The 24,866-nt window shown below is 42.7% G+C and overlaps 1 protein-coding gene across 1 annotated transcript; it reads left to right on the top strand.

Annotated features, from left to right (window-relative positions):
* Positions 1–1,866: 1,866 nt before the first annotated feature.
* Positions 1,867–24,612, top strand: SNX18 (sorting nexin 18). Its single transcript, XM_035100701.2, has 2 exons — positions 1,867–4,014; positions 16,929–24,612. Exons 1-2 carry the CDS (start codon positions 2,334–2,336, stop codon positions 17,180–17,182), a joined length of 1,935 nt encoding a protein of 644 aa, XP_034956592.1. The 5' UTR covers positions 1,867–2,333; the 3' UTR covers positions 17,183–24,612.
* The last annotated feature ends 254 nt before the right edge of the window (positions 24,613–24,866 follow it).

The raw sequence follows: 24,866 nt of genomic DNA, 5'->3' as shown, positions 1-24,866 counted from the left end.
TCAAGTCCCCGTGACGGGGTGAGCTCCCATTGCTCGGTCCCTGCTCCTGCCCACCTAGCAGTTCGAAAGCACATCAAAGTGCAAGTAGATAAATAGGTACCGCTCCGGCGGAAAGGTAAACAGCGTTTCTGTGCACGGCTTTGGTTCGCCAGAAGCGGCTTTGTCATGCTGGCCACATGACCTGGAAGCTGTACGCCAGCTCCCTCGGCCAATAATGCGAGATGAGCGCCGCAACCCCAGAGTCATCCGCAACTGGACCTAATGGTCAGGGGTCCCTTTACCTATACCTTTTAAGGTGCTACCGGAAGGAATTTTTTTATTCTGTTTCGACTATGGCAGACGAACACGGCTACCTACGGCTACCTACGGTTTCCCCCCTCCCCTCCCCATCCCCACCCCTTCTCTACATAAGTGCCTGGGGACTTCTATTTCACTGTATCTGAAGAAGTGTGCATGCACACGAAAGCTCATACCAAAATAAAAACTTAGTTGGTCTTTAAGGTGCTACTGAAGGAATTTTTTTATTTTACTTCGACCCAGACCAACACGGCTACCTACCTGTAACCAACGGCTACCTACCTGTAACTAGAACCATAACTCCAGTAACTAGTTAAAGAAATAATTTCTGTCCTAATTTTCTATAAAGCAACGTGAAACTGTAAGCATATTGATTTAAATAGCTATTTGAATGTAACGCTGCATATTTTGTTGTTTAGTCGTTTAGTCGTGTCCGACTCTTCGTGACCCCATGGACCATAGCACGCCAGGCACTCCTGTCTTGCACTGCCTCCCGCAGTTTGGTCAAACTCATGTTCGTAGCTTCGAGAACACTGTCCAACCATCTTGTCCTCTGTCGTCCCCTTCTCCTTGTGCCCTCCATCTTTCCCAACATCAGGGTCTTTTCCAAGGATTCTTCTCTTCTCATGAGGTGGCCAAAGTATTGGAGCCTCAGCTTCACGATCTGTCCTTCCAGGGAGCACTCAGGGCTGATTTCCTTAAGAATGGATAGGTTTGATCTTCTTGCAGTCCATGGGACTCTCAAGAGTCTCCTCCAGCACCATAATTCAAAAGCATCAATTCTTCGGCGATCAGCCTTCTTTATGGTCCAGCTCTCACTTCCATACATCACTACTGGGAAAACCATAGCTTTAACTATACGGACCTTTGTCGGCAAGGTGATGTCTCTGCTTTTTAAGATGCTGTCTAGGTTTGTCATTGCTTTTCTCCCAAGAAGCAGGCGTCTTTTAATTTCGTGACTGCTGTCACCATCTAACGCTGCATATAATAATAATAATAATAATAATAATAATAATAATAATAATAGTTGCAAACTGATCCTGCGAGTGTTTACTGTAGAGTGAACTGTGCTCAGTGGGACTGCGCAACTCTGAATTTCAGCTAAATACTAACCCAATCCTAAATTTACTGGTAAGTGAATTGAACTATGTTGTGGGGGGATGGAGGGGTGCATGTGTGCCATTCCCTAGTCAGGGTCGCAGCTCACGTTGGTGAGTTGTTGGGTGTTGTTGTTGTTCTTTTACCCGCCTAATTTAGCTCTCTCGGCACTTTTCCTGAAGTAAGTATCTCCTCAGTTTCCCGCCTTCTTCCCTCTCTCTCGCGCGCGCCCTCTTTCCCTCAAGCCTGTCGAATGCAGCGGCATCTCCCGAGACAAACGCCAGAGGGCAGGCGGGGGCCACGGGAAGCACAACCCCCAAACGGCAGTCCGCCCCCTCCCTCTTCGCCCCCGGCCCAATCGATGGGGGCGGCGGCTCTGCGCTCGGCTTCCCAGCCCTTGCCTCTCGGCTCTGGATTAGCAAAACTGGCGACGTGGGACAATCCCCCGGGCCCGGCCCCTTCCACACACACACACTCACGCAAACACGCGGGCGCGGGCGCGCGCACTCCTTCTCTCCCTCCCTCTCTCCCTTTCTCGCGCACACCCCTCCGCCCAGCCAGCCGACTTGGACGAGGTGAAGCGGGGACTCCAGCTGCTGGCGATACCAGTGACGGGGCTGCCTCGTCCCTCCTTCAGTCACTGAGGGCAGCAGCAACCGCCACGGCCTGGGAAAGAAAAGGAGGCGCTCCCCCCGCGTCCCAAAGAGAGAGGCAGAGAACTCGCAGGGGCGAATCGTGAGGAGAATAAAAGGGTTCCGGCGGAGGAGACGCTGCTGCTTCCAGGGGAAGGGAGCAGCGCCGCCACCCGAGTGGGCGGGCAGGACCTGCGGGCCGGACGGCGGGGGGTTTGGGGGCGTGAGCTGCGTTTGGTTGGCGGCGCTGCGGGGCGGCCCGCCCGCGTCCCCCATCCCCGGCTGGGCGGCGGCGGCGGCGGGACCATGGCGCTGCTGCGGGCCCGCGCGCTGTACGACTTCAAGTCGGAGAACCCGGGCGAGATCTCCTTGCGGGAGCACGAGGTGCTGAGCCTGTGCAGCGACCAAGAGATCGAGGGTTGGTTCGAGGGGGTCAACAGCCGCGGAGACCGGGGCCTCTTCCCAGCCTCCTACGTGCAGGTCATCCGAGCGCCCGTGGCCGAGCCGCCCGCGCCTCTGCCAGTGCCGGCCCCGGCCCGCTACGCCAATGTCCCCGGCGGAGGCTTCGAGCCCCTGGCGGCGGTGGTGGCGGCGACGTCGCCCGCCACAGCCTTCAGCAACCCTCCGCCGGCCCAGCAGCACCACCATCACCACCACCAGCAGCAACACCAGCAGCTCCCTCCGCCGGCAGAGCCCTTCCAGCTGCTGCCTCCTCCACCGGCAACGTCGGGCTTCCCTTCCTTTCAAGCCGTGCCTTCCTCCTATGGAGGGTCCTCCTATCAGACCAGCCAAGGCAGCGACGACGACTGGGATGATGACTGGGACGACAGCTCGACGGTGGCGGACGAGCCGGGCGTCCTGGGCAGCTCATACCCAGACTATGAAAATGCAGGGATGGGGGTTGGAGCCCCCGGTGGCTCCTCTGGCAGGTACCGCCTCTCCACCCGCTCCGACCTGTCACTGAGCTCCCGGGGCAGCCAGCCTGGCGCTCACCTGCACCACCCGGCCGCTGGCGGCGCCAAGAGCACAGCCACGGTGAGCCGCAACTTGAACCGCTTCTCCACTTTCGTGAAATCCGGTGGTGAGGCCTTCGTGCTCGGAGAGGCATCGGGATTCGTAAAGGATGGTGACAAGCTGTGCGTGGTGCTGGGCGCCTATGGGCCCGAGTGGCAGGAGAACCCTTACCCTTTCCAGTGCTCCATCGAAGACCCCACCAAGCAGACCAAATTCAAGGGCATGAAGAGCTACATCGCCTACAAGCTGGTGCCGAGTCACACTGGGCAGCAGGTGCACCGGCGCTACAAGCACTTTGACTGGCTCTATGGGCGCCTGGTGGAGAAGTTTCCAGTCATCTCGGTGCCGCATCTGCCAGAGAAGCAGGCCACGGGGCGCTTTGAGGAGGACTTCATTTCCAAACGCCGCAAAGGCCTGGCCTGGTGGATGGACCATATGTGTAGCCACCCGGTGCTTGCGCAGTGTGATGCCTTCCAGCATTTCCTCACCTGCCCAAGCACCGACGAGAAGGCCTGGAAGCAGGGCAAGCGGAAGGCTGAGAAAGACGAGATGGTGGGCGCTAACTTCTTCCTCACAATTAGTGTGCCTACTGGTGGTCCTGCTGCTCTGGACCTGCAGGAGGTGGAAAGTAAAATCGATGGCTTCAAGAGCTTCACCAAGAAAATGGATGACAGCACCATTCAGCTGAACCAGACAGTCAATGATTTTGCTCGTAAGCAGGTTACTGGCTTCAAGAAGGAGTACCAGAAAGTGGGGCATTCCTTCAAGGGCCTCAGCCAAGCCTTTGAGATGGACCAGCAGGCTTTTTCAGTTGGCCTCAATCAGGCCATTGCCTTCACTGGGGAAGCTTATGATGCTATTGGTGAACTCTTTGCGGAGCAACCCAGACAGGACCTGGATCCAGTGATGGATTTGTTAGCTCTGTATCAAGGACATCTGGCCAATTTCCCAGACATAATCCATGTCCAGAAAGGTAATGTAGTTTTAACTATATCAGCTCGACTCTTTCACCCAATTAAATTTGTATAATAGAAGCTAGACTTCTGAGTTATTGTAGTAAAATGTTCTGGAGTATAGTATCTATGTTAGTTTGTTGCATCAAAACTAAAGAGTCCTGTAACACCTCAAAGACGAATAATGAATGGTCACTGTGCTTATCTTGTACAGTATACACTTGACCTTTGTATGGAAATGTCATAGGTTGTAGCACCAGGATTACATTGCCTTTTGCCCCACAATGTTTACATTTTTCTCCCCTTGGTACCAATATGTATATATAATGTGCCAAGTTATTGAAGATAACCTCCTGTCAAATTTGGTTCTAGATTTGATTTTAGGCCACAGTCCTTTGCACACCTACTGGGCATAAACTTCACCGGTTGTAGTAGCAATTACTTCTGAGTAAGCATGATAGGATTGGGCTATAAATTTATTAAAGACTATGGCAGCATAAAATAGTTAGTCTTTAAGGTGCCACAATATGCTGATTCTGGTAAAACACTGGAGTTAATTCTGCCTCAGAAGTTAGCCTCTTCTGCTAGGATTTATGGGCTAAGGTTATTAAGGACATGCTGCATTTAAGGATGCTTGTTTTGAACCCTTAATGGTATGTTATTACCCTACCCTGCTCCCCCAAGCGGGAAACTATACTTGCCTATCATACCCAGGATTTGTGTTTGTTTGTAAAACAGGCATGTAGTGAAGTACTGAGCAGTATTTTAAAAGAGTATACTTGTTTAATTGTGTCAGAGAGACCATTGCTTACTGTGTACCTTGTGAGTAGCTTCAGGGTTTTTTAACAAGGCGAAGTCAGCCACAGAACACTTTAATTAATTTCAAGCCACATTTGAGTTGTTTGGATCATTAATTAAACGAACATTAATGTGTATTACAAATGAGCTTTTAAAAAAAACAAATACACTCTCTGCTCTATCTGGATTTAAGGTTCACATAAGGCAGGGGTCCCCAGACTACGGCCCCCGGGCCGGATGCGGCCCAATTAGCCTCCCAATCCGGCCCGCGACGACCCCCGCCGCCCGCTGCCGCCGCCCGCTCTTACGGCGCGCGGCGCGGCGGCGATCTTCAAAATCGGCAAAAAATCGCCGAAAATCCTTTGTGCACATGCGTATGGGCCTCTCCTGACCCAGAAGAGGTCATTTCCGATGCACTTCCGGGTCGGGGGAGGCCCATACACATGCGCACAAGCGATTTTCGGCGATTTTTCTCCAACCGTGTGCGTGTGCGCATGCGCATGGGCGCGCACTCCCCCGCCCTCCGGCCCGCTGCGCGCGCACTCCCCTGCTCTCCGGCCCGCTGCGCGGTCGGCGCGGCGGGCACCGGCCCAAAGCACGGTAAGTCTGGGGACCCCTGACATAAGGGCCTGTGACCCTCCAAACGTTGCTCAACTGCAACTCACACCACTCCTAACCATTGGCCCTGCTGAGTACAGCTGATGTGAATTGGGAGTTGGACAACAAGCTGCAGGGCTGCAGGTTCTCAGTCCCTGAAAGATTTGGATGCTTGGGCTTTGTTCCCATAACCACTTTGTAAGATTTGGTCATAGATGTACAGCTACCGTATCTAGTACATTAGTAGTTAACATTTCCGGGGTATTTTCTTTAAAGGCATGTAGGATTCTCTTTGTTTCCTTGCACCTGGTTTTCTACTGAACTAATTTTTCTCTATTTTAGATTTTAGGCCAGTTTACGTAAATGAAATCTAATACAATACAATCTAATACAATTCAGAGCTATGTGATGAGGTTTGACTTCCTCTGTACAGATACACCTGTGAAGTTAGTACCCATTCTTGACAGTGTGTTCATCACCTTGGTGTCTAGTTTCTCTGTGCAGCTCTAATCAGTTAATGTTTTCCACATATCAAGGGCCAAGGATAAAAATGTCATCCTTTGTGGTTATCACTCCAGTCAGGACTATTTTTCATTCAGATAGAAAAACTTAATATAGCAAAACACAGTGAAAAGAGAGATGGGAATTTTCACATGACAGTCAAAGCTGTTGAGGTAGGTCTTCCAAGGAATATACAATTATTCTTGAAATCAACTTGAGTATTACATGCTAGGAGCCCATAAATACATTCCTAATAAACCTTTTCAGCATTTTATGTTAGTGTATGCATAAATGCTCTCATGGTTGCATTTATATATTCATGCCAAATACATTGTAAACAATGCTGTTGACCATAATAGAGGTTGACTTGTTTTGTCAATGGATTATAGTACGAGGTTTTCCAACTGTGTAAATGCTGGATGATAAATTGTGTAACTTCTAAAAGATAATGACTCTGAAAATACTATTAACCTATGTTTCACATTTGAACACTAATTTCTCACAGTACTTGCAGCAAAATGCAAGTTGGAACATTAACATGCAAGTGCTTCATGATTCTTAATTATTCTTAATCTTTACATAGACAGCTTTTCAAAAATTATCAGGTGGCTATGTATTGCATTACAGTGCCATTCTTCAAACTCATTTGAAATGCTGCCTGCACCTTCAGGGACAATGTGATTGCTGTGTGCCTTTTACAATCGTGCTACAAGAAAGGACTTGGTGGATGCTATTCATTCGCACTGTCATCATAATTCAGAAAACATTTAAAATATGAAAACATACTATCATTTTCACTATCATTTAAGTGCTTTTGCTTGGGGCGGTATTTGTAGCTGGATTATTGATTTAAATACAGGTTATTTTACATGGATAGGGGTGATGGTTTGTCTTATGAAGGAAAAAGCAATAATGGATACCTGCCAGCTCTTGAAAAGATTGGCTTGTAAGTCAGCCCATTTGAGTAGAATTAATGTCTGCCATGGATTCGTGTTGGCAGGCACTAAGTCAATTAAAAATGGAAGTAGTTGTAGTCCAGATATTATCAAGCTGTTCCTTGGCCACCTTACATGTATTCCTTGCGTGCCTAAATACTGTAAATCAGCCTAGATGTAAACCCACTGCAGAGTTTTCTGCTGACATTATCTCAAGATGCAGTACCTTAGATTGTGCCAGCACAACTTGTGCCCCTTCAAACTAAGCACAACCTACTGGCCATGTTTAGTGACCTGCCAGGTGTTTGACAAGGCCCTGTTTGAGTCCCAACCCACAGGAGGTTTACTGAGATCTTGCTAGGCTAGTATACATGACTGGCGACCTACATTTGGCTTGCTGAGTCACAGATGATGCATGTCTGACCCACTTCCTCAATTATTTGTCAGCATTTTACAGTGTTTCACTCAAATCCTTACATAGCATGCGACTGCTTAAGGAATTCCTCAAAAATGTTTCTTTCATTTTCTAAGTATAATATGCCATATCAAAATGGAGTGTTATGTGGATAATGCTCTGGAGTTGGAGATGAGAGGCTGAGAGTCTCTGCTCAGATTTGAGTTTACTTATTGACTTTGAGTAACTCCCATTATCTCTCTACCTTGCAGGGTTGTTATGAGGATAAAATGGATTAAACCTATATACACTGTCATGTGCCCTTCTAGAAGAAGGGTAGTGTGTAAATATAAAATAAATACAACCTGTAATAAAATCAGTAGAGCCTTTCATGACCACATAATTACTATTATTAGCAATAGTACTTAAGTTGGGCAGAACTCAGTAAGCTCCTTGGTATTCCTGGGAGCAGTGAAACAAGTAGGAAGATGGCTAGAGTGCAAGTGGTAGAAGATTTGAAGTGAACCTACAGTGTTAGAGCTCATTATTAAGTCTACTCGGTGTCTGTGATGACAGCAAAGAAGCAGTTCTTTTCTAACACTGTTATATATTCTCACATTACTGTCCATTGGAGCTTTTGGGGATGGTGTGGGGCCTTCTGCAGTCTGGCCCATCTAATGATGCTAAACTCTTGGAGGTCCACTGTGTTGTGTTTGCAAACTTAGCACAACCTAAAAAAACAAATCAAGGATACAATTGCTGGCATCTACCATGGCTAGGACATCACAATTGAATTGAGTCAGTCACCACATAGGGGAGCAGTGTTGTTCACCCAGTGATACGTGGTCCCATGTCTCCTGAAGGGACAGGTTTGTCACTTACAGGAGCTGCTTGATCCAAATTTGTCATTAGAAGTGCAAGTTGCTTTTTAGTTTTACCAACTTAGGCTGGTATGCCAGCTGCAACCCTATTTGTCCAGAGATAGCCTGGCCTCAGTTATCCATGCTCTAGTGACCTCCAAGTTAAACTACTCTAATGTACTTCTCATATGCAAAGCTGCCTTTGAAGACTATAGCGAAACTGCACTTAGTACAGGCAACCGGGGTAGAGTTCCTGGCCCTTGTGCATGTCTGCAGAGCATGCATAAGCCACCCCCCATTATACCCCACCCCTGTTATGCCATCTTCCAGGTCCAAAATGACCCACTCATCAGTGGTCACGTGCCAATTGAACATGTGCAAAATGGTTGCTGCCTGTACAAATGTGGCTGCTAGCTTACTAATGGTTTGGGAGTTATGAGCATTTTAGGCCAGTGGTACACCATCTAACCAAGGGTGGCGCTGTGGTCCTAACCATAGAGCCTAGGGCTTGCCGATCAGAAGGTCGGCGGTTTGAATCCCCGTGACTGGGTGAGCTCCTGTTGCTCGGTCCCTGCTCCTGCCAACCTAGCAGTTCGAAAACACGTCAAAGTGCAAGTAGATAAATATGTACCGCTCCAGCGGGAAGGTAAACGGCGTTTCCATGCGCTGCTCTGGTTCGCCAGAAGCGGCTTAGTCATGCTGGCCACATGACCCGGCAGCTGTACGCCAGCTCCCTCAGCCAATAAAGCGAGATGAGCACCGCAACCCCAGAGTCGTCCGCGACTGGACCTAATAGTCAGGGGTCCCTTTACCTTTACCTTTTTACACCAACTATACTCCAGTCTATTTCTGGTACAATTCAAAGTACAACTTTTGATGTGTGAAACTTTTTACACTTAGGAACAGGGTTGAAGGACCACCTTTCTCCATAGGTATCTGTGCATTAAGATCCTGTTGTGAGCATCTCTGTCCATAGTTTAGGGGATACGACAGCGAGACCGTTTTTTGGTGCAAGTTGTGAGGCTTAAAGGAAATGACACCAAATATCCAGGAGCTTCATTTACAACCCTCAAATACGTCTGCAATAGATGTGATTGGTCACAGGGTGTATCAGTATAGCTAGTTAAGCAAGTAAAAACCTTTAAATGAATTTTTAAATGCCAGCTGTGGTGTGGGTGAAAATGTTTATGTGGTTGCTGAAAATGGAATATGGTACAGTACATAATAATCTGTTTTAAGTTAGTTCAGGCATCCCCTAACTGCGGCCCTCCAGATGTCTTTGCCTACAACTCCCATGATCCCTAGCTAAGAGGACCAGTGGTCAGGGATGATGGGGATTGTAGTCCAAAACATCTGGAGGGCCGAAGTTTGGGGATGCCTGGCATAGTTTATCAAATCATTGATGAAATTTTGTATAGCATTGAGAAGCAAGCCATGCTTGCTCACATACACTACAGCACAACAGGAGGCATCTTAAAGGTTAATAGAAAACGTGCTAGTTTTTCTTTCAGTTATCCTGATAGCCCATTCTTATAGATACAAACTCCATTAAAGACTAAAGTTGATTTAAAGCCCATGCTTAGCACTGTAATATCGTTTAGACTAATGAAACCTTCTCCCAGGGTTGTAGCTTGCCAAAAGTGATGCTTTGCCTGTTTGAAAATATTTCTGAGAACTTCCTTTTCATTCCACTCCCCACCCCATCCCTGCAATGTTATTAATGGAAGTGAGCAGCTTTCCATATACCCACATAGCAAGGATGAATTCCCATCCACAGTGCCACATGGGTGGACCCTCTTACTCTTCTCTTTACCAACTGGGGGAAGGTGGGGAATGGAAGATGGATCTCTCATCTATTTTGTAGCAGGCAGAAAGCACACAAATATGACGCTCATGGATTTTGTGCCATAGCTCCTGTCCTCCCAAGTTCTCTGACAATATGCACAAGGGGTCATTGGCAAGCATATATCATGGCTGGCTAGTAAGCTAAACTAAAATTTACAAACTTTTGAGAATGATGCATTGGTCTTTTTGTGTGTAGTGAAAAAGCTGAAAAAAATTACTATTTTAACATTTCACAAGAAAGTATCCAGTAACATTAGATGTATTGGGGTGAAACGCTTTCCCAAAGTCTGGTAAGCTTCTCAACTGCACAATACTATGCATGTGTACTCAGAAGTAAGTGAAGTGAAGTTATTCTCATGGTAAATATTGGATTGTCACCTAAATCACTCAAAATGAACCACCCTGAGACACCCAGGTATAGGGAAGTATATACATTCAATAAATAATAATAATAAATTATTATTTATTTAGAGCATTTATGCCCTGCTCTTGAGCAAAAAAGGCTTCCAGAGTGGCTCACATACAGTCAATTAAAGCAGGCATCAACTCCTGAAATGTTAATTTTTGTGAGTTTTTATTATGCACCAAAATAATTTGCTTTAAGGGAAATTGTTATTTTTCATCTTGTAAGTCAGTTGCTGTAGTTTAAACATTGAAAAACATGGAAATCTAAACTTGTGATGAGTACCTTGATAATCATTTCAGTCAATTTGCACTAAGCACTGTTAACTTAGACTGGTGTTTGGTTTCAAACTGGCTCTCTAGGAATTTAGGCAGAAATTTTTCCCAGCTCTGCTTTGCCAACTAGAGAGGCTGTAAATTCAGTTTGCACCACCACACATGGAAAGCATAAAAACACAAAAGGATTAACAGGTTGCCCATCACAATCCACTAGGGTGAAACAAGCTGCAAGTCCAGTTGAATAAGTACATTTCTGCTACTGGGCCTTCAAAAGCCTTGTGTGTCAATTTTGAAATAGCTGAAGTTCCTAATTATTGTTTCCCACAGGCAATGTTTCTGTCTATGTAACTACAAGTCAGGTTCCTTAAGCATTTGTACCTGGACTGTTCTTGCTTGGAGTGTAGTTTGTGAGTAGTGTCCTAGGATGTGTGATGGTATTGCAGTGAAGGAGAGGGGTTTTCTCATAAGTGGTAACATGAAAGTGTTTCCTTATTTCAGCCAGAAACCACCACCCACAACTTTATTAGGAAATAAATTTACAATTCCTGTCTGTTTAAAAATTCCACGTCTGTTTAAAAAAACAAAACCTGTCAGCCAAATTATTAACTGTCTGTTACTAAAGCTGAACTATATGTTGAACTATATGTTGATAATTTAAAAAGTTCAAATCAGTGTGACATTTTGCCAGAGTTGAAAGATAATGAATTTCATGGATCAGGTTTCAGCACAAAAGTGGAAACCTCTGATCTGAATTTTCATCCACAGAACCTGACTGCAAACTCGAGTTTTGTTTGATCCAAGGCTGTTCTTCTACATCTGCCTTCAGATTTATGCAGATAATGTATCCCACACTAATTGCAATCATCAGGAGACAAAACAAACTACAAAAGCACTTATACTGAATGGCTTTCTTTAGCAAGTAATCTGGCCCCTACTTTGTAACACTAAAGACCATTATTTTCTTTGCAGCTTGAAAGCTAAGGTTGGTGGCCAGTATCTAGGAGTGAGCACACACAGAAACTGATGTCTTAACTGCTCTGTAAAGGCTCAGAAAGCAGTTGGGGATTGCACAAGAGCAGTTTAAAAGGAATCTTGGGGCAAGGGTGGGGATACTGTATGCAGGCACGCGAATGACAATGCCCTTTGGGGGATTTGGTACTGGAGGTAAAGAAAAACTCCCACTGGTGTGTGTACACTATTGGTCAAATTATTCTCAAACCAGACTACATTCTATAATAAATACAGAATATGCACACTGATCTTTGAACTCTCATGGGTTTCAAGGACTACTTTATGAATTCTGTGATGAAAGGGTTCTAAAGTAGAAGTGCTACAATAAAAGCAACTTGGTGGATACCCCAAATAGCTGCACCCCCACTGATTTTAGCTTTCCATTCTCAAGCTTGTACATTTAAAAACTTGCATTGACAGGATAAAAAAATTAGGATGGTGTTTGTTCCAAAAGTTAAAATACGGTAGTAACACAGGGTTTTTTACACTAGCTCCCTTACACTGCTGCATATGCCCAGGGTAGTCTAAACTGTCCACTATAGTAGTATTTGCAATGTTTCACTCTGAGTTTTTTGTATTTTAAAATTTGCCAAATAAGAAAGAAGGGTATTTGTGTTTAAAGGGGGGGAAATAAAAATCTATAAGAAAAAATAACATTGTAGCAAATAGAGGTTGATAACTATTCTATGACTTTTCACTTCCATTTCAACTTTTATGAATGAGTGACTCTAAAAATGCTGTAAAGTTAGGGTGATAAAGTACATTGTATGAGTAGATTCAGCCTGACTTAACCCTCCTCTCTTCCCTTCCCAGCTGCTCCTGTCCCTGCCCATATCCCTTCTACAGGGTCCCCCAAACCTAGATCACATAGTGGGTGGGGAAGGGGAACTCCTGTTGTGCAAGCAAATCTGCTCCGCAAGTGGTCTGGCACAGTTGGGTGTCACCCGTTGTCATTAATGATATCCTTGTGAAACTTCCCAATTCCCATTCCTTTTTTTTAAAAAAGGAAGGATGGAAAAAGCTAATGTTGACTTGCAACTTCATTTTTATAAGCCTACTTGTTTTGAGTTAAGGTAACCATCTTGCCACAAAACCTGTATGAGTCATAGTGTTCTGTAAGTTGGCATGGATAGTCTCAGTGAACACAATAGGACTATTGCTCTTTATGATTAAGCTGGCTAGGATACTGCAGAAGCACCAGAATTTTCTAGTCAATAATACTAAGTGCAGCATCTGAATTGTTGTGCGGGTGAATGGGCATTCCCCAGCCTGGTGCCTTCTAGATGTTGTTGGATTCTAACCTGGAATGTCAAATTGTCACAGATGACAAAAGTTGTACTCCCAACAACTGGACCAGGTTGGGGAAGGCTGTGGTAGACCATTAGCGACTGTCACTTTTAGCATATTTTTTTCACAGTGTAGTGGCTAACTGGAAGTGTGATTTCTAAGTGAATTGGTCTTTGATCTTAACCCCTTTAATGTTAAGTAAATGAAAATTTGACTTCACAGCTTTGATTCCATTTCCAATTGTGTTAACTGTATTTCTGCATTAAGTAAAGTGTGTGATTTGTATAGCAGCATTCAGTGTTTTTAATCTAAAGCCATAAATGTTCTTCCTTTGGTTTAAAGGAATGTTTAAAGATTCTAAATGAAGGTGGCTAATTTTGCCTGCTTTGACCTAGGATTTTAAAGTTTGTCATATAAAATTGCTGCACAGCAGGGAAGAGGAACCTGTGGCTTTCCATATGTTGCTGGACTATAGCTCCCATCATCCTTGATGCTGACTAGAGAAAATGGGAGATGAAATCCAGCATTTGGAGGGACACAGGTTGCCTACCACTGTTTGGTCCAAATCCTGACCTGTTGTATCTAGCCTATTCCACTATATAGATTAGAGATTCCTACTAGTGGGGGTTCTCCATCAAATAATTATTGTTGTTTTTTTTAAAGCAGGCTAAGTATTCATAACTTGAGTTAAGATTACTACATATCTTCAGCTGGCATGCCTACACATGCACCTGCATTTCGCTTTTACATAGTTTGATTTAGAATTCAGGAAGGGAAACTCTTTACTATATATTTTTTAACATTCAGTGACTTCCATGCCTGATGGAGGACAAACAGAAGTTCACATAGTCCTCTTCAACTTGTTCCTTGAGGCAGGTGTGCTACTCTGTAATCCATTAAGAGTCCTGCAGCTTGTGATTTGCATCTAGTGATGTTAAAATCAGATTTATGAAACAGATCATTTTGGGGCCAAAACATATACTTGTTTCTACTCTTGACTGCCATAAGAATTTTTTTGCTGGGATTGGTGAAAGAGTTTATAGTACACAGAAGTAGTACACTCCAGCCAGTAAGTGCTGGTAACCAGGTTATGTCACCTCAACCAGACTACAGGAAAGATACTAACATTCTTGATTTATGTATTTTTAAAATGTAGCAATTTTATTTGCCAAGTTCAAACGCTCATTTAATGATTCTGTTAGTTCCTCCTTCACAACCACTGTCAGCTGGCATGGCACTGCTACAGTATTTTTATTAGGACTTTTGTTTTTACGTTTCTGATGAAAAGCCAGCCAAAACATTTTTAGCTCCTACAGCAATACAGCCAAGCCTTATCCCGGTCTGAAAACTATTAGAAGTATTATTTACAGGATCAAGTAGCCTAAGCCAGAAAACAAGAAAAGATGTTATTTTTTATTTATTTAAAAAGAGAACTGCTGTTAAGAATAATACATCTTGAAATACTTAAAACAGAACACTGCTTGCAACAGCCAAGGGGAAACAGGAATGTCGTGAGGCCAAGAGAAGGCATTTTTAGCCAATTGCATCATTTCTTCTTGTGCATGTAGAGGCTTCATTGTAGCCTGTGCTGCTCTACTATGATCATATAGCTGAGTCTTGGGTGTGTACATCATGTAGCCTAACTTTTTGCAAGCAGGTGGTCCACGATCCATGATGGAATGCTATTGCAGGCTTAAGTTGGTTGGTAGAGTTCTGATAAAATCCTAACCATTTCAGTTAGTAAGTTTTATTCATTCTGTGTGCCAGTGCTGGGTACGTAAGGTCATAAGCTTGCATTGTTTATCCCAGCTGAAGTATTCTCTCATTACTTGTATATATTGTGCATAAACAATTGGAAATGCATGTCTACTACTTAAAATGAAAAAAGTTCAAAACAAACAAGGCTTACTCTTTGTCTGACACAATGTATGTACGTCAAACTTAGCCTGAATCTGTCTTACTAGTTAAACAATCATTTTTATTCAGGGAGATGGGTCACCTTTTGTGTTAATCGGTTTTTGAAGTTCTGATCCACAATTGTTTTAAAAATGTGCAACTAAAGCAGTCAAGTGACTCAAATTTATACATCTCTCTGTAATGTCTCGCTAAAGATCCTGTGAGTTCTCTGTGACTCAGTGTGACTCAGAAGTGGTAATGGAAAATATGCAAGTGATATCTAACCCATTCATCCATTGTTTGTTTGCTTTTTTTGAATATACCTTACAGATTTAGGACTTTTCTTTGTTTACCAGACCTAGCCAGTTCCTTTATTCATTTGTTCATTCATTCATTTGTTATATTTATGTTTTGATCCTATCATTCCAGTAAGGCAGTAGTTTTCAGACTGTTCTGGGACCTCAGGACCCTGGGGTTCCTTCCAAGTTTAGGCTTCTCAATGAGAAAATCAATAATGGCAAAGTTCCCTCGAAAGCAACTTTCCACCATAATTGTTTTCCCCCTTTTATGCTAACCCCTAGGGGAGTATTGAGTGTTTTTCCAAATGCACCCTTGAGAATTGTCAATGTACTCACTGTGCATAGGAGAACATGCCTAGAATCCCTTGCAATTTGGAAGAGTTCTTCAGCAGATAAATTGGTGTGGAAAGGATTCTAAAAGCTTTAAAATAAGTGCTCTAAGACTGGATTTGGTGTGCATGTGGTTCTCATATGTTCTCAGGAAGTGGCTTAGGCCAATCTGGTGGCAGCTGCATCCGTTTTGAACCAAGCTGGCCAAATCACCCTTGTATAGAGCTGCCAATTAAAATCCTACTGTAAGTACTTACTGTACAAAAAGAAAACAAAAGTTTTAGCATGGGACTTACTTGGCCATAGAGGTAGATAGACTAGCCATTTCAAGGGGTATTTGCCACAATGGTCTCTCCCCCTGACCTCAGCATGCCTGACGCTGTCGGCATTCTCCACAATCCTCTGTGAGGATATACAACCTTCTGGGACACTGTTGATATGAGGTTGCCTGTGTCTTTTCTCACCCAAGGTGTTGAAAAGAAAACTTGAGACACACCTGGGCAGAACTTTGTGAAGTGTACACCATTTGGAAATGTACAAATTCAGTTGCAACAAACAAAAATATGTTTGCAATGTGTTGAGCATTTAACCTCTTTTATGCCTTTTTTATCTGAAAGTTTTACAAGGAGAGTTGTACATAAGTTATGGGGACAATTCTAAAGTCTGTTTTTGCCTTTTAATGACTTAGATTGCTGTGAAATTACAACTGGAATCTATTCTAGAAGTTTGTAGAATTGGATCTGTCTTATTTACTTGAGCAGTGGCTATAAATTCAGGCTTGTTGGGCTGAACGTCTTACAGAAACACAGAATTGCGGGAATGGTAGTCTCACTTCCTTGCTCACTTTCTGTGGCCACACTGAGCACTCCATATCTTCATTAAACCTGTTTATAATGTTACTTTTCGTGAAATAGAGCTGAATTAAAAATCATGAGCTCTTCTTCACTTTTCACTTCTGGTTTACCCCTGAATTTGAAAATATGCCAGATATTTGTTAAAGGTGTTACCTTAAGATAATGTCATCAATTTTTAACCTGTAATTATGCAGAAGAAAAGCTATGATCACCTTGAGTTCAGTCATATCTTGTATTTTGCAGCAAAGTGATGTAAGTATGGTACATAGTACTGGTGATCTGAAATGCATATTCTAGGTGGAGTTTGCTTACAGCAAACAATTGTAAGCTGACTTGTAGGGTGAGGTAAATATTTCAGCCCAAGGCAGCTTGCAATTGATCTTTTTTTAAAAAAAAAAATCAAAGCCATGTCTAGGTATGGTAAGCAGTTTGGTGCTACATGCAGAACGCACACTGAATATTCTATGATGTATTGCAGAGAAAATCTCTTAAGCAAAGGTTTTATTATGTCATAGAATATAGGAACAATTTCAGAATTCTTTAGACTGCAAACAGCAAGTGTAATTACCGGTAGCAGTATAGCTTTTAATTAGACTTGTTCCAGTCATCTTTTAATCCCAGTATATCTTTTTTGTTCATTATGCAGGAGCCCTTACCAAAGTGAAGGAAAGTAAGCGGCATGTAGAAGAAGGGAAGATGGAGGTTCAGAAAGCCGATGGCATTCAGGATCGTTGTAACATTATTTCTTTTGCCACCCTAGCAGAAATCCACCATTTTCACAAAATTCGAGTGAGAGACTTCAAATCACAAATGCAGCATTTCTTACAACAGCAAATACTTTTTTTCCAAAAAGTGACACAGAAGCTAGAAGAAGCTCTTCACAAGTATGACAGTGTTTAATATGCTTATTTCTTGGACTTTGAATAATGGATATTTTTAAGCTTGTGGATGGAATGAACAACAGATACAAACTCCACTCTCAAGTATCTCTTGACACCTTTTGGGATGGTGTACAAGGATGATTTTGTAATCTGTTCTGGAGTCCAACTGAACCTAAAATTGCCTAAGGAGGACATAATTATGCCTATATAGTGGAGACTGTACTACACATTGTAACTAAGTTATACTCCAAATGCCTACACTACCATTGTAATGTTTTTGAAATAATGATTATACTATTTGCCTTACTGCTTTTTTGAAATACGGTATTTTAGTGCATAATATGCTGTAGACCTCAAAACCTTTTGGGTCTTTAAGGAAGTTGGTTAGATAAAAGCCTGCTTCAGATGCCTTTTTAAAATTCTCTTCGGTATGAATTTTTAAATTCAGCCAATTCTCTGTTTACAAATTCCTGTTAGAGCAGCTATGCGATTTTGTGCCTTTAGAATTACAGTTTTTCATTATTATTATTTTTTAGTAAACCACATTTCTATGACTGATTGAATGAAGGGTTGGCACCTCTGATAGGGCCTGATTTCAAACCTCACAGTGACAGAAAAATAACTTGTCATGTAACTTGCACACCTAGGTATTATGATAAATTTTGGCTGGAAAAAAACCCAGGATTTAAAATCATTTTAGACTTTGTGCTGATTAAAAATACTATTTATTATTTGTACCAGTATCTTAAATCTACAAGCAAGAAATCAGCACTGCTGTATTTCCTTTCTTAACATGACAACATAAAATGTTTCCCTGTAACATGTCTTTGAATAGAAACTTTGGACCACTTATCTAATAAAAGAATACTGAAGTATATCAGTGGGATAAGAGTAGAGGATCAGTGGCTCATATTTGTATGTATGTATTGTTTGTGATAATTGCTTAGCGTGGCAGCTGATTTATTTGGTTATAAACCTGGTGTTACAATGTCAACTGAAACTTGCAAATCACAATTTGCCAGTGTGGCCAAAACAGTCACACTATCCTAAAACTGCCTCTGTAGGAGTGTGCTTTGTGGCATAATATGCCTTGGCCATCTGCAATATCAGCAGCGGCATTGTAGTGTGCCTAAGGACTTACCTAAGCCCACAATTAATTTTTTTAAAAAAGTTACCCCAATTGGAATTTCTTAAGTCAAATAACAATAATTTTGAAATACTGTCTTTATCCTATAAGTCTGTTTCCTTTTAATGTAATTAACTAACCCACAGAAAGACGCAACTGGTTCTGCAAGCCAAAGGGGCTTTGGATTTCAGTTCCTTAAATAACAACCACTCGTACTGAATGCCAAAAACAAACAAACATCAACAACTCCTTTAATCAGTTTTAAAAGTAGGTCTGCTCCTGCACACAAAAAACAAAAATCCTTGTGGTTTTGTGGCCCCATACATTGATAGGACAAGCTTACTTCCAACTTTAAAGCAACTGCTAATATGGAACTTTGCAACTCTAGTAGCACAGGTGTGGGAACAATATCACCCGTACAAGAAAATTTACAAGGTTCTTTCTCTTATTAACTACATTTTTAATGTATGTGCATGTTGTATAAAGGGGGGAGGGAGAGAGAGAGACAGAGCGTAATGGCAATTCATCATGTTGACATAACAAAAGTCAAGCTTGTACGTTTTGCTGTAAGATGAAATACTAGTTGTTCTATGGCACTAGTCTTCCTGGTTTCACTGTTTCACTGTTTCATTTCCTGGTTTCAACCAAGGAAGAAAAAAAATGCAGTCAGAAGACAAATTCCCCATCTCATCACACAATGGGGTTACCTACTAAGTCTGATGATTTAAAGTAAAGAAATAATGTGAGTACTTCCATACATATTTGTGCAAAAGGTACCACATTATCATATTTTCACTTTCAAGCTATGCTAGAGTATCCTGAAACAAATCTATGTGGCATTGTACATCGTATTGTACATGGGATACCTTGACTACTAGGAATTTGTCCTGTGACCAACAAGCTGAGGATGAAGCACAGCCTTTGAACCTACCATGCTCAGGCATGCATGCTAGGTTTGGGGGGCATTTTTCTTTGGTCTCATGGATTTCTTTATTTACTGAGGAAGGTTCTTTCATTCCTTATGCAACAATCCTTCAGTTTCTGGCTCTTTTATTGGACACTTATCTAGCGTATATTATGTTCATATTGCATCACCGTTTTTCATGGATTCATCACGGATACGGGGAAAAGGTGAAGAAAATTAACTTCTAATGCTAAACTGATGTGCGGACTCCAAAGCTTTAGTCTTGCTCCCCCCCCTTCAGAACAGATTATATGGGGCAATCTAGTTTCTCCATGTGGGGCTAGGAGTGCATACCTTTCAGATGTTTAGCAGGCCTGCCATTACACAGAGTAGGCCAAAGTTGCTGTGATGTGTGAAGATGGTGCACAAATCAACCTCTGTATATTTTTATTTATAACAACCATTTTATATGCCATCATTTTGGGCGCCACTCAGCATTATAAAGACATAATAAGATCAACAAATAAAGCTAGTACTGTACAGTAAAGGCATCAGTAGCAGCAGCAACATTCACTGCCACTAAAACCCTTTAACCTTAAGCATAATAAAACATAGGCCAGACTAAAATAAACATAAGAGCCCTGCTTGATCAGACCAAACGCCTATCTTGTTGAGCATCCTCTTCTCAAATTGACTAGTCAGATACCTATGGGCAAGCCACATGCAACTTTAGAGCAACAGCTCTCTTCCCCACTTAGGATTCATACCAACTGGTATACAGTATATTGCCTCTGACAGCGGGGGTAGAGCATAGCAATTGTGGCTCATGCCCATTAATGAATGTGTCTTCTACATCTTGTGGAAGCAAAATTCATAATTTAACTGAGTTGTAAGAAAAAGTTCTCCGAAAAGATTCTGATACAAAGACACCCAGTCCTTAAAAGGCAATTCTTTAAAACTGGTATACAATTATGCAGCGTTGAGGGTCATGTGGCTTTTGAAGTATTCCTCAGAACCTCTGCTTCGATGTCCAGGACAGACATGTTTGCACCGTCCTTTAAGTGGGAACACATTATTTTAAGTTGAAAAGAGATTCCTTCCATGAGATCTGCAGAGACAGTGAAAGCGGCCTGAAGAACAGGTTTGAAGGGACTTTAGCAGTATTCCCTCTGCATAAAATCTCAGGGCTTCCCCCCCTTCTCCTTTGAACTTTCCTTGTGATAAAGGCCAAGCAAATAGATTGTTCCATGAGTTATGCATGTATATGGAGCATTGAGTAACATTGTGGCTTTCATTTTAGTAAGTGTTGTCACTGGATCTTCCCAGCAAATTTAGGATGATAGTCAGATTTTAAAAACCCAAGGGAAGGGGAGTGAACATGTAACTTAGCTTAGGGATAACTAACTGTTCATATGGTTGCATTCCGCAACTTGTTACTGTTTTCAATGGAATGTTTTCCATTGCCAGTGACCACAAGTTAACTGTTGCTCGGAACTTCTTGTTTCTTTTAATGGGAAATGGGTAACTTTTCATGTTGAGCTGCTTCTCTCCCTAAACACTGAATGATACCGTGCTAAGAACAGATGTGGCTTCTTCAGTGGACAGAAGTGTGCCTTTACTATTTGCTTTGCTGAATTCAGTGCATGGTCGTGCTGTGTCCACAGCTTATAGTAGGGGACAGACTGGATTCCAGACAGTTGTGTTTATATCTTTTTAGTGGACTGACTTGCTACAATGCTATAGCAAGCTCTTGAGTCTTTTAGAAGACTCATTCACACACCACACTGAACACAGGTACAATCTGTACAGTACAGATGTACGAGTGTTTGTGTGTAAGAGAATATGCTTGTTGATTTTCACAGATCAGCTGGTGGGGACATGGGTACACAAACTGTACATTTGGTAAATGTTACATGTGAATAACTACAAGTGCACAGCTCAGATGTCAGAATATACAGGTACACAGATGGTACGATTGTTGAATAGAACATGTGAACACCCCTGAAGTCATCTTTATTCTAATGTAATTGGGGTGGCAGGAGATAGTGACCAAGTGGAATTGAACTCTCTGCACATCAGAATTAAAGAACCTTCCTCGGTAAATAACAAATCCACAAGGCCAAAGAAAAATACCCCCCCCAAAAAAAAACCAGTTATCATTCTCACATTTTGCCCTGTCTTAGCTTGGAACATCCTCCTTCAAATGGGTGGGCATGTTTAAAACACATTTATGGTTTCTTGAAGAAGAAGAAGAAGAAGAAGAAGAAGAAGAAGAAGAAGAAGAAGAAGAAGAAGAAGAAGAAGAAGAAGAAGAAGAAGAAGAAGAAGAGTAGTTTGGATTTGATATCCCACCTTTCACTCCCCTTAAGGAGTCTCAAAGTGGCTAGCAATTTCCTTTCCTTTCCTCCCCCACAACAAACACTGTGAGGTGAGTGAGGCTGAGAGACTTCAGAGAGGTGTGACTAGCCCAAGGTCACCCAGCAGCTGCATGTGGAGGAGCGGGGAAGCGAACCCAGTTCACCAGATTACGAATCCACTGCTCTTAACCACTATACCACGCTGGCACTAAAGCCAAAGTAACTGATATTTAGGCTTCTGTGACATCACAGCAGCAATGGCCAGTGAACTAGAAGTTAATGAGCAGCATTTGTTTACTCCAGATTTTGTCTTTTGGGAGTTTCTGGTTGTTTTTCGGCAGTGGCAAAATTGCTGTGTTTGTTTTGGTATTTTTTGTTTTTGTAATTTTTCACACTTTGTGCTTTAATTTGACATCTCCGTATCTGGTAGCAGCAGCAACAGCTTGCCCTTGTGACCGTGGGTGCCTGGGGCCGCAATGCGTCTCTGGGACATGTGCTCATTCTACCTCAGCACTTTGTGGGTGCCTTGTCCCCCCCCCCATTTAAAATATTGAGGGGACTAGGGCACCAAGGAGTTGGTGTGCCTGTCTGGTAGCGATGAAAGGCACACAAAATCCTGTTTTCCATTCAAGCCTTATGGCACTAGTAGGACAAAAAGAAATGCTGGATCCTATGTATGTTTGTTCAACAGTAAACCCTACCGGAGCTTACTCCCAAATCAATGTGCTTAGGATTGTAACCTTAAATATTTTGAACTGTTGTCATTAAACAGAAGGTTCCACCCTGAGAGCTTTCCCAAGTGGAAGGTTGCAGTTTCATTGCAGTTTTGATTGGGCCATAGCAATGCAATGTTACCCAGCTTGATCTCTTGGAATGGTGAAGTAGCCAAACATAAATAAATAGTTCAGCTAATATTAAATGGAAAGAGTTATATAGAAGTACTTGGCAGTTGTGGAAAGTAGGAGCCTGTGGGGAAATGGATCAAAGATACAAAAAGGCCTGGCAAGCTGGAGAGCTTCCAGGGCAGACTTCTAACAACCATCTGAACACTCCCTGATTCATGTAACTAGCAGGGCATGTGACTTTATAGTGGTTCGCTTAAAGCCTCTTACAGCTGACCTTTGTTAAGGCATCTTTTAATTGTGCTGACACTTTCTGATGACTAAAGAGAACACGAGGTTTTGTGTTCTCCTGTGATTACTCATGCACTAGGAACCTTGTTAGCACCAACCTTGCAGTAAAGAGCAACTCTTACAACACACTGTCTGGTTTCCTGCATTCCTACTGTTGGCGCCTCTCCAAATTCAACCTCCCACGTGAAAAAGAAAACTGAACACTTTAATTGCAGCAGTTTGCTCTGAAAATTTGGGGGCTTTTGTAGTGCAACAAATAAAGCTAATCCAGAATCACAGTTTAAATACTTTGCGGTGTTAATTAGTTGAGGTTAGACAAATGTACCGGTATATGTGCTCTAACAAAGCAACCATCCCAGGCCTCACACATTTTTCAGCCGAGGCTGTGGAAGTGTTTGCAATAACACCAACTTGCTGAGATTTCACTATGTAGACATCAGCTGAGCCCTCATTCCTGTGCCAAAGTAAATAGTCATATAGTTTTGTATTGCATTAGTATGTACAGCACAGCCTTATGGGAAAGTTTCAAAACTTTGAGTGTGCCCATGTTTATGTTGCTTTTATAGACTAGATTTTAATGGGGTTTGCATGGGAGTTGAGGTTTATGTAATGAAACAATAGAGATGTTTCTGGTGTCTTTATGGGGGTCCTGCTGTGCCAAAGTAATGATTCCATTCCTCATCCTGATTCATGGTCAACATTTCATGCTTCAGAAATTATATGAGCCACAGTAAAACTCATGAACACTTTAATGCCAATGGTGCGCAATCCAATAAAAGCTGGGGGAGGCTAACTCTCATTTAAATCAATGGGACTTAAATACAAGGTGTGACCAGAAAGTTCAGTGAATGGTCACAGAAATCGGACAGCAAGAAAGATACAATCGGCATCAGAGGCCCAGGAAATGCTCACAACTGTGTACAGAGATGAAGCTGTAACTCGAAAGACAGTGTTTAAGCATTTCCATGAAGTGTGGCAAACCATTAAAGATGACTCAGTCTGGCAGACCGTCGGCGAGCAGAACGGTGACAAATGTTGACAGAGTTCGTGAGATATTGATGCGGGATCAGCATTTGTCCATCCGAATGATAGCGGAAGAATTGCATATTCTGCATGAAATCATTACTGAGGTTACTGAGTTGTCCCACCCTCCTTATTCTCCCGATCTGGCCTCACCGGATTTCTTTCTTTTTCCAAAACTGAAATTACACATCGAAGCTGCTGTGATGAGGAAAATGAAAGCAGTACGAAAAGAGGACTTTTCCAGAAGTTTCCAACAGTTCTACGAACGTTGTCAATGGTGCATTGTATCAGAGGGGGGCTACTTTGAAGGCCTGTGAGGTATGTATGTTCAAATATTCTGATTTCTGTGACCATTCATCAAACTTTCCGGTCACACCTTGTATGTTACAATACAACGCAATCCAGACCACGTGCTTTAGGTGGCCACGTACATTACTTCAGTTTTGAAGCACACAATCAACATTTATTTTCTCCCTTCCACCCGCCATCATTCCATGTTTTATAACTCCATCTATCTTCCTGACACATTCGAGGAAAACAGAGAAACAAACCCAGTTTTCCAACTGAGCACATGCAGTTTCACATCTTTATGTGATTTTAGTATTTATATGCTGAGAATACTTAATACACTCAGAATATTAATCATTGCACCATCATGACTACTGAAATAAACTGGAGTTTGCTACGGCTACCTTGATGATATTTACTTTGGAATGATCGCCATTTTGTGGTAGGGGAGGATAATATATGTTTAAAGTAAAAAGATTGTAGGATCACCACATGGAACTATATGCATGCCCAGTCAGCCACTGAAGGTTTTTTGTTTTGTTTTGTTTCTTTAAGTAAGTAAGAAAGAATGCTGCAGTGACCAATATCACCATTGAAGGGCCCTGCCCATGCCCTCAAATGTGGGCACCGCATCTGTTTGTCACTGGCCCATCATCTGTTGCTCTCTGGACAGCCAGCTGATGGGGCTCTGGGCTTGGGGGTTCTATACCTCAGCCCCAAGGCTACTGCAAATCACTGTACTGTACTGCCTAAGGAAAAAGAAAATATGATGCTCTCACCCTTCAGAAGCCTATTGGCCTGGCAGTGGAATCATAGTTCAAGGCAGGTGATGGGGCATCATCCTGCACCACATCTGAGAAATCATGCTAGCA

This window comes from Zootoca vivipara, chromosome 11 (assembly GCF_963506605.1).
Source record: "Zootoca vivipara chromosome 11, rZooViv1.1, whole genome shotgun sequence".
Taxonomy (NCBI): Eukaryota; Metazoa; Chordata; class Lepidosauria; order Squamata; family Lacertidae; genus Zootoca; species Zootoca vivipara.
The sequence above is the reverse complement of the archived record's forward strand: the minus strand, read 5'-3'. Positions and strand labels throughout refer to the sequence as shown.

Bases quoted from the DNA above. Each gene is read 5' to 3' on its own strand.
- SNX18 (XM_035100701.2), top strand. From the start codon at position 2,334: ATGGCGCTGCTGCGGGCCCGCGCGCTGTACGACTTCAAGTCGGAGAAC. The intron at 4,015-16,928 runs GTAATGTAGTTT...TTCATTATGCAG, and splicing joins CATAATCCATGTCCAGAAAG to GAGCCCTTACCAAAGTGAAG.